The sequence below is a fragment of the Manis pentadactyla genome, chromosome 7 (assembly GCF_030020395.1).
Source record: "Manis pentadactyla isolate mManPen7 chromosome 7, mManPen7.hap1, whole genome shotgun sequence".
Taxonomy (NCBI): domain Eukaryota; kingdom Metazoa; phylum Chordata; class Mammalia; order Pholidota; family Manidae; genus Manis; species Manis pentadactyla.
This window is the reverse complement of record NC_080025.1, coordinates 106796718-106819061: the sequence shown is the minus strand read 5'-3', so window position 1 is coordinate 106819061 and position 22344 is coordinate 106796718. Positions and strand designations below refer to the sequence as shown.

Sequence of the window (22344 nt, the reverse complement as noted above, 5' to 3'; positions counted from 1 at the left end):
CTTTTTTTGCTTTTCTCTGCAGAATTGCTTTTTGACCTTTGTCAAAAATTAATTGACTATAAATGTGTGGGTCTCTTTCAGGACTCTGCGTTCTGTTCCACTTCTGAATGTGTATCCTTCCCTCAACACTATACTTTTATAGTGTTTTAAATTATATTTTTTATACACTATACTGTACTATTTTATACTATATATAGTATACTATATATAATATTGTGGCTATTTGATCTCCTTTGCCTTTATGCATACATTGTAGAATCAGCTTATCAATTTTAACCCCCATGTCATCTTCTTTCTCTGGTTCTCCCAAACTTCTCTGATCCCTCAAATCCTGCATATGATCCAGCATGATGTCCCATTGCTTCTTCCTTTCCACTCTCAGATAATCCTTGTCTGACTGAGCGCTGAGACCTCTCACTGGGTCATCATAACCGACTCTCCTCCCAGTATCCCCTCTCTACAATCCATCCAGCACTTTGCAGCCTGATTAAGCTCTCTAAATTTACAGTTTTCACTCTTAACATTCTGCTAGTAAAACTTCAAAGATTTCTTCTTGCCTATGTGAAAAATGGACATGACTGAAGCCATATTAAAATGGAGTTGGAGTGGCCATTGGAGAGCAATTGCCTTACCAACTGCCTTTGTTTGAACTGAGCAAAAACCTTCGACTGGGTCAGAAGTGACAACTGTTTTATAAGCAATTGCCTGTAGACGTCAACAGTGCAACAGGCAAGTTGACTTTCTTGACACTAGAAAGTGAGAGAAAAATAAACTTTCCGTGTGTTAAACCACTGAGATTCAGTGTTTGCAGAGCCTAACCTATCCTGACTAAAATCGGTAGTAAAATCATATTTCTTTTTTCTTTTTCTCTCTTCTTTCTTTCTTTCTTCATTTTATTTTTTAGGAAGTTCACATCTGTAACTTCTCTCAGACTTCATGTTCACATCTGGTTAGAAAAATAAAGGATGCTATTGTAAACCCTCCTAGAGCTGATGGGAGGTCAAATGAAATCATGTGAAATTGTGTTAACAGGTATAAGAGATCCACCATTTTTAGGCATCTATCAATACTGCTTAAATGAGGAGAAACAGAATAGTAATCACTCCTTAATTACTTCATCATGACCTTGAATGGCTTTGTCATCTTATGGCAAAGAAAATCTTTTTGCCACAGAAGAAGCCCATCCTTTCTTTCTCTAGATAGGTCATAATTTTCCATCTCTGTAAATAGTCTTCTTGTAGTGGGCCATTAAGCTTGCAAAGATAAAAATTAGGCATTATATCAGGACGATAAAGTAAGAAATGGAATCTTCTCTAAATAGCTCATTCTACATTTTTCATGGTCTAATTGAAAGAAAAGAAACAGCTCAGTTCACCATTATTTGAGGACCTAATGTGTATCAGCTGTCCTGAAAAGCTTTAGCTGTACTGATCCCTCTTAGAATCTTCAGAAGCTTTTTCTGTATAGAGGATGGTGGCTCCTCATCTCTCAGTGTGTAGCTTTAGAAAGGAATGAAACGACTAAGTTTGAGCATATAATAGCTAACATTTATTGAACACTTTACTCTCGGCCATTTACTTTTCTTAAAGGCCTCCCACACATTCCGTCACTTGTCACCACAATCCTCTGCACGGCATTCCATTATTAGCATCGCTGTTGGATGAGGAAGACAAGGCACAGGTGGGCAGGGGTAGCAATGGGACCCGACCCCAACAGTCTGGCTTCAGTGCCTCATGAAAATGCTGGGGAAGGTTCCAGAGCCAGAACTTGCCTGGGGGTGACTAAGCTACTTCTGCAATCAGGTGGACCGAGGGGTCCAGAGAGAAGCTACGTTCAGTTACAAAAAAATAAAGTTAACATTTCTTGTCCACTTGAGTACATGGCTCGAAACATTCTTACCCAGTATAGCAACAAGAAATTACTTCAAAGATGACATGGGGACATTTGGAGGCTTTAATGGACGTGCTCCTTCCCACTCCTAGATAAACCTCCCCGACCCCAGGCAACAAGATGGCATTACTGCATCTGCCTAGATATAGAGAACTATATCAGTCCAGATAGAGAGAAACAAGCCAACCTCAGGCTTCCAGAATACCTTATGGAGGATATCATAAATAGTGTGAAGAGAAATGGATTTTTCCCTTGCAAGAGAATGTCTTGAGCATTAAGAGGCAGAGAACAAGTAATAGACTTGGAAAAACACAATGCATAGTCAGTTTCCCCATGGCAGAGAAAGGAGGCTAAGGGGGCCTGGAGCATCAGGCTGTGGAGCAGAATGGGAGCAGACACTGAGGAGAGGATGTCACCATCCTGCCTGCAAAGGCTAGCTCAGAAAGAGAGCAGGAGACAACACCTGTTAAATTTGGGTGCACAGGATTAGACAGTGTGGAGGTCCACTTGCTGATAGGAACCAGGAAATGGCAGTCCCTGGGGGCGTACAGTTATAATGCCATGTAGGTAGAGAGAGGACTAGAGACCCTGTTTTCTATAGGTCTGAGTTGGGAGAAGCAGTCGTGTTTTCATTTCCAGTAAGGACATGGAAATTTTGCTGGGATTGAGAGAGGGGAAGAGGAAGATGTGATTACCGTGTACCTGATGGAAATGCGACAAAGTGGGGCCTCAGAAAGCAATGACCTGGGTCACATTGATCAAGGCAAGTGTCTGGAACAAGGTGACCACTTCTGAAGACTAGACAGGACCCTTCGTCTCATTTGACACAAACCTGTCCAGGTTCCTCCTGAGTTCAGACCCCTGCCTTACTGTTCCATGCCTGTGGGACCACACTGTAAAAACACAATCCCTAGAGCTTAGATGCCATACCTGAGTTAGAAAATGGGAAAAACTTCACAGGCTGAAAACTGAAATTCTGAGTTTACTCTGCATTAATTATGATTAGAGTTTCTGCCATCAGATGTATTGGTAATGCAAAGAGGAATTTAGTTGAGGAAGTTTTCCTTTTTCATATGCTAGAGTACATAGCCTGGGAATTGCATGACATTCTAGTGGGGCCAACCCACACCATCTGTGCCTTTCTCAGTGACATAGGGTGAAACTGGGCCTGGTCAAGCCTAACCAGGGTAGGGGACTAGAAAGCAGAATGATAGGTCTGCATAGCAGAAATAGGCAGTAAGTAGCAGACCTCTAACTTTTTTTTTTTTTTTTTTGTCTGAGCAAAGCTAGTAGTAATTTCCTTATGAACAATATAGGGAAAATGGAAATTTCATGGCCAGGATTCTCACCTGATTCTAATATCACCCATTATATACATACAAGTGCCTGCTTGCATATGTCTTGGCAGTAAGCTATCTGCAGCTGATAGAGCTCCACCCAGTGAACTGTCAGTCACAGAAGTATCAGCCGGGGAGAGGGATGGAAAGGAAACAAACAAGCGCCTGGAGGTAATTGGTTACAGCATCTGCCAGTCACCCTAGAGACCAGTCCACAGAGTTCCACCTGGTGCGAGGAGTGAAGCTGAAAGGAAAGCAGAGAGACTAGAGAGCAGGACAGAGAGAAGCCGCAGAGCTCCGTGCCAGTGAGAGAGAAGGGAGCCTAGAGAGGAGGGAAGCTGGCAAGAGAGGAGATGGAGCCACGAGCAGAGGGAGTGCCTGGGGAGCAGAGGCTGGAGCTGGTGGCCAGAGACTGAGATGGGCAGATGGGAGTCTAGCGCTCAACCTACTGCTGTGAGAATACAGCTTGGTATGAGTCCCCTTTAACCTCAAACATTCTGTGATAGTTATTGGGTCTCGTCAAATTCATAGCGAACTTGCTCAGAGCAGGGAACCCCCTCCTCTTGAAGCTACAAACGGCCAAAGTATTCAACTATGGAAACTCAAAACGAACATACTGAGTGCAACTAATTGGAAGAGAACAGCAAAAAAAATGAACGATATAAATGCAAGCAGGCTCCTTGTTATAATTTGCAGGAGATACAGTGGAAAGTCAGGGAAAGGAGGCTCTCCTCAATGCCAGGGAGGGCATCACTGCTATTATCCTGGGGTTCCAAGGCAGGAAGGGAGAAAAGCAAGTCCTGAATGGGTGTGATGGGACAAGGGGAATGTTCATGGAAGCTGGCAAGTGGGCAAACGGAAGCTGAAGTGACAGTCACTCAAGGTGAAAATGCTGGTACTCATAATTTGAAACTACTTCTCTCCACCCCTTGGAAATGCCTGTTGATATGGAGATGCACTAAAGCCGAGTGAGAGATTCTGGAAATATTGCAGTTTTACCACAGATAGGACAAAAGGAATGTTCATGGAAGCTAGCAAATGGGCAAACAGAAGCTGGAAACAACAGTTACTCAAGGTGAAAATGCTGGTACTCATAATTTGAAGGAGTTCTTAGAAATGAGTTGTCAACCAAAATGCAATGAAAACAGGCATATGATACTTAAGCTTTTTAAATGGGGCTCTTGCTAAATCCTAGTGTGAGATAATTAGGATATGGGTCAAACTGGAATTTGCTTTTGTTATATTAATGGAGGAAAGGTATATTAAGAAAATTAACAGTTAAGACAGTAGGCAAGAGTGTGTGATAACAAAGGAAACAGACTGTCCAATCACCCTCAAGAACTTAGAAGAAACCATTTACATATAAACAATAGTTAGACTAAACGCATATCATTTGTAACTACCCTCTGAAGGAAATCAGTGAAAGATTGTTGTGAAGTTGAGCAGTCTTGGTTCCTGTTTCTGCTCCCACCTGAGAGTGATAAAACTGAGTGTATTTGCATTCTTTTATAATTTAGGCAATTTGCTAATTCAGACAATTTCCCTCCCAGTTACTTTGAATTAATTTTCTGATCATTAAGAATCAGAGATTCAGGAATCATTGCTAGTAAATTCACTGGCAAAATTAAAGGCTATTATGAAGAGTTTCATCCTTGTCTTCCACTCTGACAGGTTTATATTTAGGTCCCCCATCACTTTCTGATGAGCCAAGTCCCATCCTCCTTGAAAACTGGTAGATTCTTGAAGCCCTTGTAAACACTTAGTACTTAGGGAAGCAATTGAGGAGGTGAACTGGATGGGCCCTTGAAAGTATGAGCAAGGAAACCAGGGCCTGACCTGAGGACCTTGAAGCCAAGACCACTTAGGGTTAATCACATGAAGCCCATGGAAGAGGAAGGGGGATGAACTCACCTCTGACTTCCCTGCTGATACCCAAGGACACACTGAGAGGAAGGAGTAGGTTAGAGCAGCAGGGAACAGGGGCAATAGTTTGGGGTTGGAGAAGGCAAGGAGCGAAAGGCTCTAAGCCTGTGAAGGAAGGGCTAGTAAGATCTAGACAGGGATGTCTTGTCTGCTACCAAGAGAGCTTTGGGGTTCAGACGACAACTGAAATGCTACATAGGAAACCAAGTTAGAAGCCCAGGCATGTAGACTGAGAGAGCTGAGACCAGGTGGGTCTGCAGCCCGGTGATACAGGTTCCAGCCTGTGGTGCCGCAACCAACTCCATGCCCCACACACGGGAATTTATGACTTACCATTGTCATGCTGGCCTAGAAATGGGCTAAGGAGCTGCTGAATGAGCCTGTAGAGAAGGACCTTGGTAAGGATGGACCAGGCGTGGTAGGGCCGGCATACAGAGTTGTGCTTAACAGGACCCCACCTCGATCTCTGAGAAAGCAAGCTCTCTGTTGCTAAGTCTGACAAAACATAGGCATTTGACACAAACAGAACACCACGCTTCTTTTATGCCGTACTTACTGAGTATGCTCAGCACGTTGCTGGTTTCTGGAGAGAATTTGAAATAAACATTAGACCCCCTTTTCACCCAAGGAGTTTAATGACACATATTGAAAATAGCAGTTGAAGACAGACTTGGATTAAACGGTAAAGGGAGAGTTAAAGTCCATGATACTACTGTAACTCAAAAGGAGGGATGAGTGGAGGGGGGCTTCATGGAGGAAGCAATCCAAGAGAAGACTTAGAAAGTGGGTAGAATTTAGATAAGCATAGATGAAGAGCAAAGGCAATTCCCTATGACAGGATACACCATGGGTTGTGAGAATTAAATGAAATACTTCACAGAAGTAACTTAGAAAGACCTCTAGCACCAAGAAAGCCCACAGCAAATGAGATACATGGTTATTGCTGTTGCTATTAGTTCTGCTACTTTTACTGCTGTTACCACTTTTATATTTTTATTTTTTATGATAACATGATTTGATTTGATATTTAATATGATAACACTTATTATTTTTATTGCTTTTGGTAAAGGCAATGGAGATTAAAAGGACACATTTGCGAGATCTGACTTTCTTCTTGAGAAGTATGTGGGATAAAAGATCAGAGTGAACAAGAGTTTGCATCAGAACTGTTGTTGTGCATCAAAACTGCTTCTGCTCAAAGGGGACCATGGGAAAAATTTACACTAAGACATTTAAGCTAGGTTCCCACAAACACCACCACTGACTGCCAGGTCACTAGAGATCACTGGGTTGTAGTCAATGATTGCATTTCTCAAAAACTGAAGCAGAACATTTCTAAGTTCCTAGGCAGAACTAAATCTACTCTTTCTGCTTTGTTCCTTGTCCAGGGGTCCAGCTGTTTGATAGCAAACACATCAATAGGAATGAGATAAAAATGATGATTCTCTTTGAGTGTAACGATGTATTCACATACATCCTTGCTCACTGTTGGAGTGAGAACAGGTCACAAACATGAGTGGAGAGTGAACAGGGATTTGTTTGTCCAAACACTCACAACATCCCCTCAGGAGCTGTATTCAGAAAAAGGCAAATGAGGTTTCAGCTGAGAGTGATTATTGCCTGAGTCTGTGAACAACTGTCTTATTGCTGATTATTATGCCTTTTGCAAGGGCCAGTCTCTCTTCATTGTGTCTGCTGTCATTTTCTATAAATCTCAAAGAGGCTGCAGAGGCAGAGTAACTGAGAGGAGCCATGTGCTTCCTGGGTGCACAAACCTGCTTCTCCAAGATAGACTCCCTCGGTCAGAAGGCTGATTTCAGAGAGGGGATTATTTAGTCAGCAGTAAATGGCAATAAACTCTAAGTTCAGTTTCTATTTTCTAGTGGAGCTGGGCAGCTGGGGGCTGTGCATGCGCATGTATGAGGAGGTGGGTCCACGGGGCTGAGTCTTGTACAGCCTATGTGACTTGTCCAGGCCCTGCTTTGCCACATTGTCTCTTGGTCCTTGAATAGCATCAGCCTGCCTTCCAGGACAGCTCCCTGCTGAAAGTTTTCTTCTCACTGTTAGCAAAGAAGCAAATGAAGCAAAGCTCCAGTAGAAAGGTGGATATTACAGTAAATCTACTTCACTGGGTAAAAAAGAAATCATTTCAAGAACACCCAGAGGATTAAAAAAAAAAAAACTGCTAGAATTTTCTTGAAGTATTTACCTGTTTGGTATAAAATACCAGTTTGGGACCTGAGAATTATTGCAATGACTGAATGCACCATCAGGCACCGTGTGAAATAGCCTGATATCCGAGCACTCTGACTTAAGAAGCAGAAAATTGTTTCCCAGATGCCAGGATTGTCCCCGACCATGATCTTGCTGCAGAAGAGGAAACAGTATTCGCTTAATGAGTATTGTTTCCTCAACACGGCTCTTGGATGTTTTGAAGGTAACACATCAAACTTTGATTTCCTCATTTGTTCTAGAAGGCAACTTGTTGCAAGCAGGGACACCACCAACTACAGTCAAAGACCCTATTTCTCGCTGATGTTCAATGAAAAAAAATCAACAAAGTGTAGTCTTTCCTTCCTCACTTAGCACTGTCTCTCTCATTGCATCAGGCACTGTGCGGGGGATGTAGGCTTTCCACACCTTGATGTTCCTAGCAAAAAACTCCAAGCAATAACCCCTACAAGAAATAGACATTCCAAGCACTACCATAGGCTTAATCAAAAGTGCTTTCACCTGCGGAGAGGGGGAAATAAATAAATTATCCACTCAAAAACGTTACTCATGATTCACACATTTTTAGCAGCAGCAGAAAAAATGACCAGTATCCATAAGAAACTACAATATAGGTCCTTGCACGATATGAAAATCTCAGTTTTAATTTATCTATTTTTTTTTAACTCTTAGTAGTTAAAAGAAGTAGTAAAGAAAATAAACAGCACCCATTCACAATATTGACTATGCTAATTTAACTGGGTCTCTTGAATTCCACTTGTCTCCTTATTTAAAATCAGTGTGCCGACTGGAAGGCAGGACACTCACCTTAAAGGAGTGGTAGAAGGAGCCCCATTCCTCTCCTCCCACTACCTCAGTAAAAGTCCCCGGTTCAGTGCAAAGGACAGGGAGAGAACCCAGCGTCTGCGTGGTCCTGTTGTCATCAGGGCTGCCCTCTGTGAGGTTGGCTGGCATGGCTCAGGAGGAGTTGAGACTGGCTGTCCCTGCGCCTGCCACCCAGTAAGAGTCCTTCCAGAGAGCCGGGCAGCAGCTGCGGCTCTGCACCTCCTCTGCCTCCCAAGGCTTCTGGCCGGAGCTCGGCTGAGCAGAGAGCCCTCCCAGAGCCCACCTCCCTGAAGTGCTCTGCCTGACAACGGAGAATCCACGTGCTGCTCTCCTCCTTGGCAGTTACTGTCTGGTAGCCAGCCCAGCCCGTCACCCAACAGTCAGGGCCAGCGCCGAACACACACCCAGAGAGCAGGTCGGAGCCCCCACAAGCGTCCATGTGGCTCCCTGGACAGGCCCAACTGTGCTGCTTTTCTGAACTTCCAGAAAGGATCCCCCACCAACACCCCCTGACTCCTGCTTCAGCTTAAACAATACAGGAATTAATTGTTTGCACTAAAGAGCAGTTCAATTAATTCAGGTCACATTTGTACTTCTGAAATCAAATCATAATTATGTGATATTGTTTCAGCTGAGGTGGTCTTCTGACTTAAAATCCTCACCCGGCTATTTACTTAGTAGCCTGCACATTATTTCAGTAAATTACGGCAAATAACATGTTTGTGTTTCACACCCAGGGTTCTACTCTGGGGTTTCACGGGGCAGTTCTCAAAAAAGCCTGGGGTCTGTGTTTGTCAGTAAGCCAGGACCCTTCCTGCTGTGACCGGGAGTGATGCCTGGTAAACATTCTCACCTCAGTGTTTGGTGTCCAAAACAACCCTGTGGGGTATGAAGGGAACCTATCTTTATGTTCTCATCTTATTTTGTACGGGCTCTCTGAAGTGAAATGATGTGCCCAAGGTCCCCACAGCTGAGAGTGGCAATGAGGTGATAATCATCTCTTCAGAAATTGCTAGCAGTGCTTTTACAGAAACAGACACTGATTTGCATTGAGTCTCAAATGCCTACGGAGACATGAAGCTAACATGAAGTTACGTGAGTAGGCTGCTCCTGGGATCAGCAGGGAGCTTGACCTCGTTTCTGGGCTCTACCTTCTCAAGACCCAGATTGAGCTTCCGGGCATCCGTAGTCTCAAAGGAGCAGCAAGAGAGGAAGGGAACCCTTCCATTCTTTTATTTTTGGGCTGCCAGGTTTTGTTCTGTCTTTCTCAGCACCAGGAAGTCACATTTAACCTCCATTCTGGAGATAACACAGACATGAAATTTAGATCACTCTCCTAGGACTGAAGTGTTGCCTTCCTTAAATTATATCCAACTAGAGCCCGAAAGAATTTCCAGGTAAAGAAGAGAATATGGGTCACAAAACTCCAACACTACCTTCTATGTGCTCTGCCCTGGGGATGGGTCAGTAGTTCATGCTGCTCTCCTGACCTCAGGGAGGTGAGGCCTTCAGTTTAGATCTTGTCCTTGAGAACACAGCAGCTCCTCGGCTGGGGCATCTCGGTAAGAACACACCGAGACTTGGAGATACTGAAAGAGAATTTGCTCAAACTGCTCTGAAACTGCTTTATGGGGTATCATTTACTCTTCATACTCTTGGGGCACATTCAGGCTGCAGGGCTGTGCAGAAGTGGCATATGGGGAGTTTCACCTTTTATTTTTCTGTTCACCTGTGTCCTTGGTACATGCCCAGTTCCTCAGAATCTCCACCTTCTTGATGCATCAGTCAAGTATTTAACTTGGAGGAAGGCACCTCACATCAAGCAAGGCAGGCAGTGAAAGGCCCCCCTGCCCTCACTACCCAGGTCACTCTCCACTCTTCCTGGGTCACTCTCGACTGCCTAGTAGCTGTTGAGACATGGGCAGTGTTCCTGCCCCGATGGAGACTCTGAAGGCCTTGGCTGAAGCAAATGGCTGCTGTGGCCAATGTTGGGGGCCACATGGAATCAGGCTGGCTCTGCTTCCAGCTGGCTTTCCATCACCAAAGTGGGTTGGATGTAGAGAATTTCCCCTAATCTCAGGGCACAGATAAGCATTATACCTAATGGACAATCTAAGAGGACATGCTGGCCATTGTTGGCGAGATGTCAACAAAAGGACAGCAGGTTGCTGACTTCCACAAGACCCTCTGCCAGGGGCTCCAGATGACCCACCCTACAGTGCTCTTCTCCTCTGAGCAACTGGTGTCCACCTCTTTGGGCTTGATAGGGGATTCCCTTGGGCTATAGCTAATGAGATTTTATATGTACTGAGGGAAAGGAATACACCAATTTGTTTTGAAATATTACCTTGACATATTTTGATCACTGTGAAAAAGTGGGATTTTCTTGGTTTTCATTTTGAGGCTTTTTGTATGTATTCTTTGCCCTCGATTCTCAACTGCTTTCCTTTCTAGATGAAAGACACCTTTCCCCGGTTACTGGCTCCCTTCTTCAGCTCTACTCTGTAAACCTTTGCTCAAAATCAGTCTCATATTGGCCACATTCCCCTTGGGGTTGTCCTAGTAGGGGCATTTATTTCTTAAATCTTAACCTTCCTAGGATGAAAAGCTTTGTCTCTGGGACAGTAATTTCAGCTTTAGCAAACAGAATAATAGGTTTGGAACAGAGACGCTCAAGGTTTCACAAATTCCCCACAGCATCCTCCTTCATGCATTTATTCTGGGAGCCCTGGCTACAATATTTATGTCCTTGAACAAATACATTGTTTTCCTTAAATGCTGAAAGGAGAGAGTTCTGAAGCTTTAGAATAAATATTGTAAGCAAAATATTTAAATGTGATTTTTATACATGTATTTCTTTTCTTCTTCCAGAGTCACTTGGAATATATGTATTTTTAATGGTTATTGGGGTCCATCTCAACAGGGGTTGCCATTCTGACTCATTGCAGTGTCGAAGTTCAAAGGTTGCTCATTAGTCCTATATAAATTAGATAGAGAGTTCTGGACCTCCCAAGTGTTTCCTAACCTTCCCACAACTCATTTGTTTTTGAAATTTCCATGTGACCTGGGCTACCTGTGAACTGGACCTAAAGCTGGCTCTCCTGCTTACTTTCTGTGAGTCCATGGACACCCCAAGGCTCACTTTCCACATCTGTCAGCTGGGAAGACAGCAGTGCCTGCCTCGTGAGGGTGTGAGGGGATTAGGTGAGGTAATGTTTGTCGTGAATGCTAATTGTCTTCCTTCTTTCCTTCTCAAATTTTTTTTTTGATGTGTGTAAACTTTTCTGGACTCTTTGTTTAGTCTCCTAATTCCTGAAGGGCCAAAGCTGCCCCTTTCCTTTTTACATCCTCTGACAACACTGGCCTTTACCTGAGCCCTGTGATCCAGGAAAACAAACAGAAATGAACCATTTTCTGTGTGTAGGTTGCAGAATCAGCATATTTCAAGTAACCATGTTGTTCCCCTAGGACTCAGATCAGAGTTACTGGTGCCCTCTCGTGGGCCATTGGCATCTAACAAAGCCAGTCACAGACCCTACAATCCCTTTCTTTGCCTCATACATGGTTAGCTAAACTGTTCAGTCCCCACTGATCAATCGGAACAAAGTGCTGGTTAAACAACTTTGGTTAAGATTCTGTCCTTTCCCCCAGGCTGAACTTTGTTCGCCTCAGCCTGAGCCAGCGTAAACCTCTCAAGTGCCCTTCACCAGCTCAGCTGACCGTGCCAGAAAACACTGTCCCCTCTACCATCAGACCGCGCCACTGCTTTCACCCTCTTCTCCACACCTGCTTCTTTCCAGCCTCATAATCCTTCTTTTGCCTGACCCTCCAGACACTGGTAGATCTCCCGATGGAGCCTTCTTCCTATCGCAGAAGTGCCTTTTCCCCCTCTTGCCACAATCCTTTCAGATAAAGTCTCTTCTTACCAAAGTCCCAAATTGTTTTTTGGCACCTAGAAACTGCTCAAAAGTCCATGTTTTATTGAATTGAAAAATCTTACTGGTCATAAAAAAAAATATCTTCAGCAATTGCTCAATGAGAAATAACATTATATCAGGGGCTGTGGGGAAGCTCATGGTTTGGTTGGACAGAACAGACATAAAACACCCCAGCTTAAATCACAGAAGGAAATTAAAATAATATAAAAGCAGTAGGTGACACAGGCAGAGTGACTAATCTCCAAGTGTGTAGAGAAGAAGAATTAATATTCCGAGTTCAGAGGAAGCAAAGATCATAGTTTTGACGTTGAAATTTGGGTTTTGGTAATTTTACTTTAGATGAAGCACCCAACTTTTCTTTTTCCACTGGTTTGGAAAATGGTGAAAAAGTGTGGATTTAGGATGAAGGTAATTAACTTCCTCCGGTGGGATTTTGATCCTCTGATATCAGTATTCCACTGACTGCAGAGACTAAATTTTTCAGCGTTAAGGTACTAATAGACATTCCACCCATTGTGACTTTTCTCTCCAAGTATGAGCTGACAGTTTAAGCTTGAAGCAGTCATGATGCCACACACATTATCTAAGTCACGTATAACGCAGCAGCTGCACTTGGACATTTATTCTTAAAGTGCCTCTTTAGAATCTATGTAAATATGGATTGGTTAGAGGAGTTTTAATTATAGAGGTGGGAGCAGGAAGGGAAGAGGGGTAATTCCACCTAATCACTGTGCTAGGTGCTTGACATATGTTACAACACTTAATTCTGAGAATATTGCTTCAAATGGGTACAAGTTTCCCCATTTTAAAGGTGCAGAGAGCTCCTGCTCAAAGGGAGCTTTTCGAAGAAGAAAAATGGAATTAGAAACAATCTTTGATTCTCCTACCAGTTAATTTTCTGCAGCCCCTTTATTTTTGCCTTGCATTCTGATGTTGTGGTGAGAGCTCTAGATCATTTGTGTGAAATAATGTATCCTCTGAGAGAAAATTACTTTGAAAGCAAAGAGAAATCCTTGGGATCCTGGAGAAAAGATAAATGTTGTACTACTTTTGGTAATTGCTTGCTCTAATAGGTCTGGGAGGTTATACATGTTATAGTGATTAAGAGATATATTCCCTAAAAAACAGAATGCAATGTTTTACTTTAAAGAAGACACTGGAAGAAATATGACTTAGCAGTCCATGCTTTTAGGGTTGTATTTTTCTAATAATAGAAAAACTTGCTTGCTCAAAATAAACACCTGAACATGCGAAGTCGCAGGTTATATTAACTGCTAATGTTTTCCTCAGTCCCCAAGTGAGTCCATAGTACACACTCTGCTTTGCATTCTGCTTTTGATTTCACATATTGTAGGCTTTTATATCAACAAACGTAATGGTTACTTCCACTGTCTCTCTGTAATGCTATATGTGATGTTGGCATGATTTATTCAGTTATCCCCATATTGAGATTTACCTTTTGTCTGATTTTACAGAAACTGTGCATCAAACAATCACCTTTGAGCACTTATCTGATAATTTCCTCAAAAGATTCTGTTGAGATACAATTGCTTCTGCTACTTCATCTAGTCTTTCTTTATCCAAACTCTCGGATTTTTTGCTTAACATTTATTTTCCTCTTTCATGTTTAAGGCAATGAAATTTCCTTTACACATGCTTCTAGCTATGTAGACTCTGATGCATATTGTTCTTATTTTCCTCATTTCCTATAATACATATATAACATGTTTTGATTTCTTCTTGGGCCAAAGAATTACTTGTGGGTGGCTTCCAAATGTTGATATTTTCATTCAATTCATTATAATTTCATGTTTTTATTTATTTCTTGAAGTATGTTTTGAAGATTTATATTTTGAAATATTATACATTTTCATATAATTGACTTTTGAAAAAATACATGGAATTCTACCTACGAGACACACACACACACACACAACACTTTAATATGCAACTTGTCAGGGCACCCTTATTACTTCTATTGTATAGAAGCTAATACTGTACTTCTTTAGAATCTCCATTTCCTTACCTTTTGTCTACTCAATTATTACAAAAGTAAACTTGAGAAGTTTGCGTATGTTTCCCATCAAACTGAAATATTACAAGGTTCTTCTTGTATTTCCTACAGGTTTTCCTCTGTACATTTTGATGTTGTATTATTGTCATGAAAATGTATATGCATATTCATGTTGGATTATGTCAGTCAGCAAGTAAAAGTGACTCTCTCTTTGTCATATTTAACATTTTCTCATTGGATTTTGGTTTCTTCTATATTGGTGGCATGATCTTATACAGTGAAAAATTGCTTTTGGGTGTAAGAAAGAAAGACCTGAAAAAGAGTCCTTTAAGCAGAGTGGTTTATTTCTGTCTTCCTCCCAAGGAAGTTAGAGTTAAGTGGTGGTGGCAGGCCGAACTTGGTGAAGAGGTTCCATGAGGTCATCATCAGTGACTGAGTCTCCTCGTATCTTTCTGCTCTGGCGTCCCTGGTGAATTGCTTCCATCCTTAAGGTGAAAGGTTGGAATATAGACCATAAACAGCATATGGTTGTAGATGGGTGCTCTAGTTCTATCATATTTGCACTCTAGCCAGTGGAACTGGAAGGGGAAAAACAAAAGAGTGCTCAGCTATTTTTAAATGAGCTTTCCTGCAAACCTTCCGGAGTACCTCCCACTTCTACTTCATTGGTTATATGGCCTCTCCTATTTGCAAGGGAATCTGGAAACATTGTCATTGCCCATGAAGAAGGTTCTTTAAGTAAGTCAATTGAGCATGGTTATTAGGTTGATAGAGAGCAGTCCCTGACATGTGCCTCTTTTCTTTGCCATTAATATCCTTTTCATATGTTTTCTCACCTTTCTTATCTTCCCTTATCTTTTCTTAGTCATTGACTTTAAGTATGTCTATAGATAGATTTCATTTATTTATGTTTGTTCAATATTAGAGTATCTTTTTTATAATGAGAGGTTTAATCATTTATGTTTATTATTAAACATTTTGTGTTTGATATCTGTGTACTTCTTCATTCTTACCTCTGTTTTCTTTTACTATTAGTTTAAGGATTTTCTTTAATTTTTATGTTATTTTTACATTTTTTCTTTAAGTTGTAATTTTAAGTTTTCAGTTTATTTCTTCTACAATGTGAAAGATATGCAAGTTTTTTGTTCTACTAGCATATATATTTTTATGTCTCCAAGTAATTTGGTTAAACCTCAGTTTGTTAATTTACCAGCACTAGAAATGAGACATTATTTGTTGAGTTCCCCTTGTGAAAAATAGGAAATAGGACTCGCATTTATTCCTTCTCACTCTGCTCTACCCACTTCTTCATAAACTTAACTGACACACATGGGAATTTTTGATGTGGTAGATAGATAAGTTAAATATGATAGTCTTTCAAGAACTATAACTGCACATTTCATCCATATATAATATTTGCCAGATAAATTTTATCTAACTTGATTTAAAAATACATTCATTGTCCACTATTAGTATTTCTGTATCTTACTTTTGATTTGTTAAGTCTAAATTTTGATTTTTCCCTCATTAGTTAAGAATGTCTTTAAGTCATTGATTATTTACTACCCAACTTTTGTATATTTGAGAACTCCTCTCATTGTTTTCCTCCAGTAAGTATAATTCAACTGTGTATAAAAAGTTGTCTGGCATAGAATGCTGTGGAGATGAAACCTAGGACATTAAATTATTACTTTTTAAGCTTGGGCTTCCTCAAGGCATGGCAACTCCAAGGTAATTGAATATCATACAGGGTGGTTCTGGGATCCAGAAGTGAGTATTCCCATAAATAAGGTACAATTAGATGGCATTTTATGACCTAATCTTTGAAATAAAAAAAATCTCTATCAACCATCCTCTACTAGCCAAAACAGTCACAAACCAAATTAGGTTCAGAGATGAACATAGACCCAGTAGATCTTTATGGAATGCTCTATATTTTAAAACCTCCACAAGAGGGGAAGCAGTTTGTCAGGGGTAGCTTGGATTGCCTAGTTTCAATGAAAGATCACTTAATTGTTTGACAAATAACCCACCTTACGATAAACAACACTAAAATGTCATGCATGTGATTTGATTCCAACTTATATAGTATTATTAACACTCCTCAGTTAATTTTTACTTTTAACTGTTATCATGGACTCAACACTTACAGATTAATCTTATCCTAATGGACCATAGTTACTATTTTTCTGGTCACTTTTCTGCTGTTTGAATGCTCTGTTGCATAAGCTGTATCTCCAGTCCACCTACTTACCTGTCACTACACTGTCTCCTAAATGTCTAAATAGATCACCACCCTCCAAACAGAAATTTTTCCAGGCCCATCATCTTTTCCCATCCCAAGATCTAGCACCCCTGCCTATAGGAAAGCTTTAATTTCCTTTAGGGAGAAAATATAAAGACTGAATGCAGACTATAGAGGCTGTGGGTTTATATCACATATGCCCAGGAATGATGCCGGGCGTATCTGGGTAATTTCAGTGCCAAAATAAAGATTTTTCAAAGCCCTCAGTTCATGTTAATGATTTCAATTTCCACTTTTACATATTTCTCAAATATAAGAGCTTCCTAGTCAATCATTTTCTCTTATCTAAACTACCAGCTTTTCTTTTCTTTTCTCTTGCATACAAAAAATTTGTACCAGAATCAAAACATCATGCTCCATATTGTCACACTAAACTCTACTTTAAATTCTAATATTATAAGGAATCTAGAAATATCAGTGTCAAGGTATTTTTGCTGAAAACAAAATTAATAAGCCCAATCTCCTATCACTTAAGGGAAGATTCATTGCTCTAAACCTAATGGATACTGACTGTATCAGGCATCTTATACATGTTAGGTGAAGAGGCAGTTCTGTCTGATTCACAAGACCACCTCGGCCTCCCCAGTAATGTCCTAATTTTTCACTGTTGCAGAGAATGCATCCAAGAGAGAGAAAAGAGAGATTAGCACTGTGAAGCGCAGAATGACAAGGAGGTATACAGTCCCTGATTTCAGCAGCTACAACCAGTTACAGAGTTTATGTACAGCTGGTGAACCCTTACTGAAAATGCTCCTTGGCAACATACTCACTAGATTGTCTGAGAAGGGGATAAAACTGCTGCCCCAGTTCCCAGCAATCAACATGGTGAAGTCAACTGTTGGCTGGATGTGGGGTGACTGTTATGACCCTGGTTTGTATACAATCAAAGAAGGGCAGGAATAGTGAGTAAGAATTAGGTCTTGCCCAAGGAATAAGGAGTCTAGGATAACAATAAATTCCTGTTCATTATGTGCTGGGATACTTCTGGCTGTTTGGCTATAAACCAGAGCTATTTTTCTAGTTTCAAAGACCTTTTCCCAAAAATAGTATGGTCAAGGTATCATCCCAGTGATTCAGAAGCCAAGACACCAAAGCCCATGTGTGTTTGATTGGGTGGAAGTGGTGCAAAAGCATTTGAAATAGTCCTTAAGCGGTTCCTTACTGCCTCCTAGCTTACTGTGTGCTTCTTCACTTACCTTTAACTTCATCTCAGACATACAGACTCAGAGCTCAGACTTAACCCTGTACTCTGTGCTTACTCCTGCTTGGCCTGGCTCCTCCGGCTTCCCGTTCCCAGTTAAGTCTATGACTTAGGTTTTGGGAATCTGTCTAGACCCTCTTTCTTGGTTTGCTCTGTGGAGCAACTGTTCCGAGTGAGACCATCACTCTTAATAAATTCACAGTGAAGCAGAAGCTGGGATAATGGGACTAGGGAGATTCAGGCTGTCCTTTTCTTTTACTTCCTATCAACTATAATACCAAATATATTCTATAGTGGGTGTGCTCTCTCCGCTTGAAACTATTGGCTTCCAGCCATCTGGATGGACTCAGAACCCCAGAGATGGTATAAAAAAAGCACTTGGTGATGAGGAGGAGTCAAGGAAGAGGTTGTTTTAGCCTGAGGCGGGACCCGTGCAAACATGACAGGGAGACTGTGGGATGTGACTGGGGGTCTGAGAGACATGGCCCTCACTTTCACCTTACTAAGGGCAGAGGGTGAGGGCCTATACTGGCACTTAACAACAAATTTCTTTTAGACTATTTGGGACACTGACAGGATAGTTTCTCACATATACACACATGCACACATAAATATCAGGAGGATATATAATTTTAAGCAATATGGGCTTTAAATGAAAATGTTTGACTCAATACAGTTCTCAAAGAGTAACTTCAAAACTGTGCTTTCAGGTACTGCCATTTCCCCTACTCTTTATAGAAAGGAAACTATCTTTTAGGAAGTGTGCCCAGGATTCAGGGTACATGGTTCCAAAGTAAATGACACAACCTGTCCTTTTCATCCACTCTCTCAATAGGATTAAAATAATTACATGGAGGTTTCAGGGGAATTTTCCAGAGGCTTCCAAAACCTTTCTCCCACATGCCCAGTTCCTTTTCATTTTTACCACTTTTTTTCTTTGATAAGAACTAAATAGGACCTTAAAAGAATAAATAAGCTAGAGGATATGGGAAAAACAGTTATGTCTTATTTCCATAAATGTATTATAAATTTTTGAGAAGTCAGGAATGTGGCTTCACCTCTCTGTATCTTCCAAGTCACCATTATGAGAGTCTCCCCTGCCTGCTCCGAACTCTTATTAGTATTAATAAATTATGTCATGTTCACCTCCTCTACCCAGCCTGGTATTTACATCTGTTTAATGATCAAATGTCTGCCAGTGTTCCTCTTTAATGCTTTGTGATACAGTTGTTCTCCATCTCTACCATTACAGTCTTACTTTAAGCCACCATCATCTCCCACGAAAACAGCCTGATACAGTCTCCTTGCTTCTCAGTCTTGGTTTTGAATTTGATATCCTTCATCTTCACCCCATGTCATCTTGTTTTATCTCTGCCATTGTAATACAGAGGCTGTATTATCCCCTTTTCTAGTATCCGGGCTTAAGGACAAGATCGGCACAGTTTTGATACAGAGAGCACAGCTGTTGAGTGAGTATTGATGGAGACGTCTCTAGTTGTTTGTTTAAGTGGATGACGGGTGAGTAGCTGAGAGTTTAGGTGGTAGTGATGTTTAGTGGTCCTGTTACTATCTACAGGGGCCCTGGGCGCAGCTGATGCTGGATTAATCCGACTGACAAAAGGATGAAGTCACCGTGGCTGTTAAACCTGAGCATAAACACTTGGTGTTTAAACTCATTATGGTAAAATTTATAGCATCAAATAACAAAAGACGGGAGAAATATAAACCGGTATTTGTTGCATCACTTCTGTGGGCCAGCAGAGTTGAGGGCTTTATATGTGTTATCTCTTAATCTTCAGAAAAATATGCTGAGGTAGATAGTAGCCTTCCCATCTCACAGATGAGGAAATTGAGGGAAGAGTAAGGTCTGGAGCTGAGATTTGACCCAGCCGGTCTGATTTCACTCCCATAATCATTCTAATGTTCTGTAGTGGCCTAGGTGGCTGTTCTCAACTCCCTTTTGACTTGGTTTATAATTTGAACCTGTTCTTTCTGGGTACTTTGAAGCTTTAAATGGCATAAAAAGTCATTCACAGTGAGCCACGAAGCCTATGCGCTAGCACTGGAATGTGGCTCACAGCAGGTAGTACCCCCAGGAACGGGGTATCACAGGCAAATGCAATTGAGTGATATGGGTTCCTGTGAACAAGTCCATTCTTGAATATTCTGGTGCTATGTGGTGAGCGTGGAGAAAAGGCACATCAAGCCACCTTCATCTGCTGGGCTTGTGCCCACCCTCTGTGGTTGTGAAATAAAATCCAAGCTCCAAACTTCTTAGCTTGTGAAAGTTCCTCACCAAGATTGTCAGCGTGGGTCCCTTCCCTCGGGTCAGAGGAAATGCCAAGCTAATACTCCTTTGGCTCAGATGAATGCGAGTCACACATGCTGGCAATGGGGCAGAGCCAGCTGCTGGTGGCCCTTCTGGAAAACCGCTATTAGTTCTGACAGGTGAGTTCTAACATATCATATTCCCAGAACGTCAACTTGTTTTCCACAACTTTAAATTTTATAATACTAACTTAGATGGGAAAATGAAACTTTCCTTATTGTAGAAAGCAACTCAGCTCATGAAACACCATTTCTGCTCCAGGGTAAAAAAAATCCTTGACATTCCAGTTTTTTCATTTCAGGGCAATTCATTTTAAACTCAGTCTCTCTGAATTGTTCTCTCTATACTCTTCTTTTCTTTCCTGTTTGTCTGACATCATCTCTTTCTGAGTCACTGTGAGGGGGCTGTGGTTCCCTGGCTGCACACCAGCTGTTAATTCTCAGCTGTCCTAGGGGGAGCTTGGGAACTATTTGAATTTCTCCCAAGACCTGAGATAGCTTGATACTGCTATGCCATGCCCCTATTACTAATCCATAACAGTCTACCTGTGTTGTTGCAAGCCACTCAGCACGGCTGTCTCCTCTCTGAGTGTCAGATGAGAAGTAGGGTACAAGCCCTTTGTGTATTCGGATTCCCAAGGCTGTTCTCTGCAAGCCCCCGTCAGTGTGTCACACCTGCAGGGATGGGCAGCCAGGAGTCAGACCCTAACATTAGCGTCTATTGTCCTGCTCTTCATTCACAATCCTCTATAGAAATATTCTTATCTTGTCTGTGTGCAGCAAGGAAACAATTGTTAGAATTCTCCCTCTCCTGCCTCATTGTATCAAATGTAGGCTCTAAGTCCATCAGGAATTTTCTCAAGAATCTGGATCTAAGGATTAAAAGCAAAAGCTCCCAAGATTTTTGGGCTTTTTGCTTCTATAGTGTTTTTTTTATTATAAAATGTCAGTCATCTGATTTGGCACCATCTTTGTTTAGGTTGTATCTATATTGCCAAAGAGGCAGAGCATGTAGCAAGTTACTGCTCCTGCCCACTTGATGGTGTTAGTTTTTGGATGCTGTGAACTACAAGGAGCAGGAGACTCAATGCACAGTAGATTAAACCATGATGATGTATTTATGTCACAGGGGGCTGGGGCCAGACCATATCAGAGTGGGTCTGGTAGCTCAGCAAGGCCTCAGGGGGCCCAGGCTCCTTTGATCCTCCTACATGCCACATCATCTCTTTCTGAGTCCCTGCGAGGGGATTGTCGCTCCCTGACACATGTTGCCAATGTCTCTCTTCCAGCCAGTTCCTTAATCACATCTTCAGACGTCAATATCCAAAGCAGAAAGCCAGGATGGTAGAGGAGGGTGTTCTCATCTGCCTCCCTTTCTCAAGAGGACATATTTTCATGATGCATGTGAAGGTATTAGCAGTTATCTTGTTATATCTTGTTGTCAAGATCAAGGTCATATAGCAACTCCTAGGTGTACAGAAGTCAGGATAACAAGTACCTGGCTTTTAAAGGCTGTAAAGGCATTCTAGTGCAAGAAAGCTGTACGACATTAGAGTGAATAATAGAAGATATCATCATCATACTAATGATAAATATAGGGAGTAAATTGGAAAACTTCAAGAGGAAGTGGGAACCAAGTATGAGCCTTATATTGCACATCTCCCACATCAACTCCACTATATTCTTTGGGAAGTTAAAAGATGGAGAACTTAATGTACAACATGGATCAGGACACAAAAGAAATTGTGTGGAAAGTAGAATAGGCAAGACCTTTGAAAGAAATAAACAAACATTGACTTAGAATATCATTTACCCATAATTTGGATGAATTAGTTTCTCTACACTGTTGACAACTGATTATCCACATCAGTTAAATCTTCAAGTGCAAAAAATTAATTTTGTTTTGTGAATCAAAGGATGGAATTTGTTTTATGAAGTAACACATGCTGACAATTGAGCTGCCTGGACCATTTTGAAAAATTAGAAATTTATAAACATATAGCATACTCACATAACTGTTGTAGTTAAAGTCCATATGTTGCCTGGATAAGAATTCATTATTCTCCTCATTGCTTTTCAGTTATTTGCTTTTAATGGGACTTTAATAATTAACTAATTGTGACCATTCTGTAGACTTATATTGCCTCTAAGTTGCTTATTACAATTAAAATATCTTTTGGAAGAGAATAAGTCAAACATTGCATATATATTTAGCATCTATTTTAAAACATTTAGGAATTGAAAAGGCACCTTATGCTCTCATAATCATTAGAACCGCGCCGTCCTCTTTATTTCAGAGTGTTATTGTCTGATCACTAGGATCCTTCCTACTTTGGGACAGAAAGGGTTGG

The 22344-nt window shown here is 41.3% G+C and overlaps 1 protein-coding gene across 2 annotated transcripts in view; it reads right to left on the bottom strand.

Annotated features, from left to right (window-relative positions):
* The window catches only part of NPSR1 (neuropeptide S receptor 1), a 110164-nt gene extending 101828 nt beyond the window's left edge, over window positions 1-8336 (bottom strand). For both annotated transcript variants that reach the window (XM_036897515.2, XM_036897516.2), the window contains exon 1: window positions 8190-8336. In XM_036897515.2, the coding sequence (XP_036753410.2) occupies window positions 8190-8336 (147 nt within the window). The remainder of the gene's footprint in view (window positions 1-8189) is intronic.
* Between the last annotated feature and the right edge of the window lie 14008 nt (window positions 8337-22344).